This window comes from Pygoscelis adeliae, unplaced genomic scaffold, assembly GCF_000699105.1.
Source record: "Pygoscelis adeliae isolate BGI_AS28 unplaced genomic scaffold, ASM69910v1 Scaffold467, whole genome shotgun sequence".
NCBI classification, from domain to species: domain Eukaryota; kingdom Metazoa; phylum Chordata; class Aves; order Sphenisciformes; family Spheniscidae; genus Pygoscelis; species Pygoscelis adeliae.
Genome location: NW_008825253.1, coordinates 746,097 through 750,991, shown reverse-complemented (window position 1 = coordinate 750,991; position 4,895 = coordinate 746,097). Strand labels below are relative to the sequence as shown.

The 4,895-nt window shown below is 55.3% G+C and overlaps 1 protein-coding gene across 1 annotated transcript in view; it reads left to right on the top strand.

The window, feature by feature from the left end:
* LMF1 (lipase maturation factor 1) overlaps window positions 1-3,819 on the top strand; it is a 197,654-nt gene extending 193,835 nt beyond the window's left edge. The window contains exon 11 of the mRNA XM_009329414.1: window positions 2,940-3,819. Coding sequence (XP_009327689.1) covers window positions 2,940-3,114 — 175 coding nt within the window. The 3' untranslated portion in view covers window positions 3,115-3,819. The remainder of the gene's footprint in view (window positions 1-2,939) is intronic.
* The last annotated feature ends 1,076 nt before the right edge of the window (window positions 3,820-4,895 follow it).

Genomic DNA, 4,895 nt, shown 5'->3' with positions numbered 1-4,895 from the left:
TGCAGTTTCTCTGTCCTGCAGCACAGGCTGGCTGCTGCAGCCGTGTCAAGGCTCTTTGGTACCTCCATTGACCAGAACGGAAACCTTCAAGTCTTGAATCCCAGAGAAGCACTGGTGGTGCAGGACGGCGAAGAGCCATGGGCTGTGGTGTGCTGGAGCTTTATAGGTCATCACTGGGTGAGTGGCTCAGCTCCTGGAAGAGCTCAGCTCCATGGAGTTCACAAACTCCACAGCCCATGGAGCTGCGCAGGTTCCTCCTGCATGGATCTTGTCATCCTGACGTGGACCATGCATCCCAACACTCCAGCTCACGGCTCAGGTGGAGCGGGCTGGGGGAAGCAGAGTGACCGTGGCTGGGACAAGAGGGTGGCTGAATTTAGAGATTGGGGGGCTTGGGGGGACTCTTCAGATTGATTTAGGCTCTGAACAGAAGAGCCTGAAACATAGTCAGATAGAAAGGCAAACTTTATGCCACAAAAATGCATCTTCAGTTGCATGTGGTTGCTTTAATGCTCACACGGTTCTAGTTTTACATGCCAATCCCTTTGATAGCAAGCGTTTTAATAGACAGAGAACATATGGGAAAAATCATACCACATCAGATGATAGATATTATTTAATCTGGGCAGGCAAGCCATTCGAAAGGGACAAGGAAATTTTCATTCCAGAGGGGTTATAGGACAGTCCTTGAGGTTGGGGAGAAGGTGCTTCTGTGTCTGAGCAGAGACCTGGCATCTCCTGAGGTCTCCTAGGTCTGTGCTGGGAGCTCAGATAAGTCAACTGCTCTCTGCGCCCTGCATCCCCGTCTAGAAAATGGGAACTTTGGCAGACGGGGTTTGCAGATAGCTCCTTCAGCGTGGGGCACCCCGTTATACCCATATTGTGGGCGTACGTGGAGACGGGTCCAGCTTGGTAGATGCTCTGCAGTCGCTTAGTGAAGAAAAACGCCCAAAAGCACTGGTGTTTGCAGGCGGAGGGAGGCTCCCAGCGGGAGAGGGACTGACATAAAATCAGCCACTGAAGCTTTTTTGGGAGGTGGATATGGATTTTGAATTCAAGAAAGCAATCAAGCAGCACAGCTTGGAAATCTCTAACCATCCCGGACAGGAGCCTGCAGGCTACCTGGACCCGCAGGAACGTTGCTGTTCAGTAACGCTCTAATTATTAACAGGAAATTTTGTGCTCCTGCGAAGCAAACACTGTGGGAGTAACACTGCAGCCCCCGTTTGACTTTTACCAGCCTCAGAAAAGGGGGGGGGGGTGGGGGGGGGGGGAAGAGGGTGTAGAAATGGCCCTGGCTGTAATGAAGCCAGCAGCTGCAGGGCAGCATTTATGGTGATGAGGTGCAGGTTTGTGCACCCCGAGCTCCCAGCCAGGGCTGTGGCATTGCCCCCCTCTTCTGCCCATTTACCTTCCCGTATTTGAGGGCTGGCATCCTGCCTCCCTGCAGCCCCCCCCCATCGACGGGCAGCGAGGCGGGGTGCCAGGGCAGCCCGGGAGGCTCTGCCGGGGAGCGGTACGGCATCGGGGACACCTCCATCCCCACGCTTCCCTTGGCACCCAGCCCTTACCAGTAGTTTAAATTAGAGCTGTCCCAGCGCAGCTCCAAACGCATTACTCCGGGCTTCCTTGGATCCCCGCTTCGTCCTCAGCAGAGGGGGAAACTTGGAGATATTGGTCCTATTTTCATTCCAGCCAGGAGACAATCAGAAAACAGATGATACTGCCGGTTGCTGCAAGTCAGCAGCAAGCAACGGGCGTGATGAACAGCTCCGTGTTAATGTGTTTTGTTAGGAGAATTGTTTCTGTATTGCTCATCTGGGTACCCAGCAAGATTTAAATTGAGATGTCGAGATGCGATTGCAGCAGACCTTTTAATGGGGTGCAGTTTTATCCGTCATCTGCAATCTCCCCTGCTTCCCGTCAGAGTGCCGGTGTTACGAAGGTGAGCGCTAATGGCAAATATATAGGAGTTGTCCCTAATTATTTTAGCAGTAGGAAGGAATTTTACGGCTGCCCGAGGTGCAGCCCCGGGAGCGAGCAGCTGCAGGAGCGTGGTGCCCCGCTCAGTAGCAGGGTTTGTATTTTAGTAGTGAAGCAAAGCAGGTTTAAATGAGCATTGACATGACTTTGACATTTTTATATTGTGGGTTATTTTATGAACTTATCCAGCAAATGCAGCGATGCACTCTGCAAACAGGGACCACAACGCTGGAGGACCGGGGTGTTACTCCTTCTCTTGTCAGCATGCCCTACATCAAGCGGGACCAAACCTCCCGAACCGAGCGGCATGGTTAGCCGCCGAATGTGTTTCGCGACACTGATGAATGCTTCTTTCTGCACTGTTTTAAAATCTCCTTTTCTGTCAGCTCCCAGGGCGGCCAGAAAACAGATGCGCTCGTAGCCTCGCTAATAAGCTGCGGAGCAGAAGGAGCAGCCGCTGGCTGGGGCGGAGGGATGCTGGGGGAGCTGGGGCGGGAGTCGGGCACTGTACCTAAAAATGTCCCGGGCAGAAATACTCCATAGTTGCTCTCAGAAAAGAAAAAAAAAAAATTTCCTGCTTTTATTATTATTCTTTCAAACTTGGTTGTAGAGAGGGGTGTGGAGCGCACGGTGGCAGTGGGGAGCACACAGGGCGGGGGTGTTAAAGCTCCTCTGCCTTGTGCATTGTTCCAAAATTGCATCAAGAGGAGCCTGGGAGCTCCCCGGTGCCTCGTTCCAGCAGGGACGGCTGCATCGCTGCCGCCGGGGATGGATGGGGCACCGGGATGCGGGAGCCAGCCAGGTTGAGCACCCTCGAGCTGATTTCTCCATCCAGCTACGGAAAGGCTCAAAAACTCCACTCCCAGGGGACTGTAAATAGGGTCCGGCGCCTTTCCACCTCCGCCCGGCAGCGGTGCCAGCCCCTCCTGAGCAGGCTGTGCTTTGTTTCTCTGCAGGTGGATCAGAGGGGAACACTTCAAGTACAAATTCAGCCGACCTGGGGGAAAGCACGCCAGCGAGGGGAGGTGGTGGATTCGGAAGAGGATCGGCCCTTACTTCCCTCCTGTCAACCTCCAGGGCCTGAAGAAGTTTTATGAAGACAGGAATTGGCCTTACCCCGTGCGGGACTGATGGAGAAAGACGAGCAAGGTCAAGAGGGACCGGCTGGAGAAGAGGGAGAGCGGTCATGTTCCTTCCAAACTACATGTCTTGCCTCTCTCTGTGTTTTTTATCCGCATCCTTGTTTACACATATTTTACAGAAGGTTCCCAGCCAACCTGTCCACCTGCTGTTGTGGTCTGGTTTTTCTCATCTTTCTGTTTCTTTCTGTTCAACCTTCTCACCATGGCCTTGCCTGATGGATTTCTTTTGCCAGGCTGCTCCGTTCGGAAATCGTCAGCTCTAGAATTTGGGAAAAAGGTGAACAAATACTGTGATTAGTTTTGGGTAGGTGTTAGTGTTGCTTTCCCCAACCCCATTGCATTGTGTGATGGCTGCAGAGGTGCAAGGGGAGATTTCGGGGCGGTCTCCTGCCTCAGCCGGTGCCCCCCGGGGCTCACAGGTTCCCTGGGATCTGGCATCGGGCAGAGCAGCCAAGTCCTGCTCCGCAGCCGGCTCGTGCAGAGCTGATGCTGGCCCGGCACGGGGCACCGCTCCTCCATCCCATTCCATCCCCACGTGCGCCGCCAGCACTGAGCCATCAAAGCTGCTTTATTCCCAGCATAGCTGTCCCCACACTGCCCTTGCTGTCGCCCTGGGAAGGGCCCGGTCACTGCCTTCTCACTGCAGGTTAATGACCGGGCTGAGCTACGTGTCCTGCCCGCCAGGCACAGTCCCGCTATCCCGCAGTTCGTCCCCGGGGCAGCACGGCAAGCCGGGGCTGGGCAGTGCCCCCAGGCTGGGGAAGACACCCTGGGACCTCACCCTGAATGTCCCCTGTCCCTCCTGTTTGCTTTGGAGTCTCCCCTCATCTCGGTCTGTGTTTAAAATCACCCCGAATTGTCCCACCACGTGGGTTTTGCTCGGTGAGCCCAAATCACAGTGATGGGAGGGAAATGAGAGCACGAAGGTGGATGGCGTCTGAAACAGCCAGCAACTGGCCGGGGTAGTTTATAATAATTGATTGCTTGTTAGCACATTCTGCTGCACACGTTTCTTCTTGCAGGGAAAAAAAAAAAAGATCAAAGCAACCTGTGTAACGGATAAAACCCCGTTGTATCAGGCTTGCAACTGCAGAAAACCACAGCTTTACTGAGAAACCCGAAATAGCTCCTTGCTGGAGCTGCCGTGTGGGCTCCGTGACTCAGCCCCGAGGACAAGCGCAGCCCTGTGTGGCCGCCCTGTCCCATGTCCCATCGCTGCCGATGCTCGTGGGTCACCCGGGCGGCACCGGCCGGGTTGGAAAGGCGGCCGGAGTCAACAAGTCTGCCGCCAGCCCCACCACGTTTAAACAGGTCTTGTTTTAATGGGCCCCGGCCTGGCAGCGCCGACGCACGAGGCTGCGCCTTCCTGTTTGCTTAACCTGGGATTTTTATAACTGGGGCTTTTTGTCCGCGGCCCCAGGGCTGAAATCCGCCTCTCTGGGGAGCTGGCAGAGTTTGGTGCCGGAGGTGTCTGGCCGGCCGGTGTTCGGGAGGAACCGAGCATCCTGCGGGCAGGGTCCAGCGGCCGCCGGCTGCACGGCCACGCACCCAGGCAGGAGAGGGCAGGCAGCAGCGCAGAAAGGGGCTTCCCAGGCTTTTCCCCCCGGGTTTTTGCAGTGACATTGACCTTGGCCCCTCGGAGAGGAATTCCAGTGGCTGGAAAGCTTACAATAAGGCTTTCACCCTTCCAGAGCAAATTCAGCCCAAGCCACATGCAAGGGGAAAAGCGTTGCTGTGTGCGCTGGACTCTGAAGCGGCTCGACGCCTGGG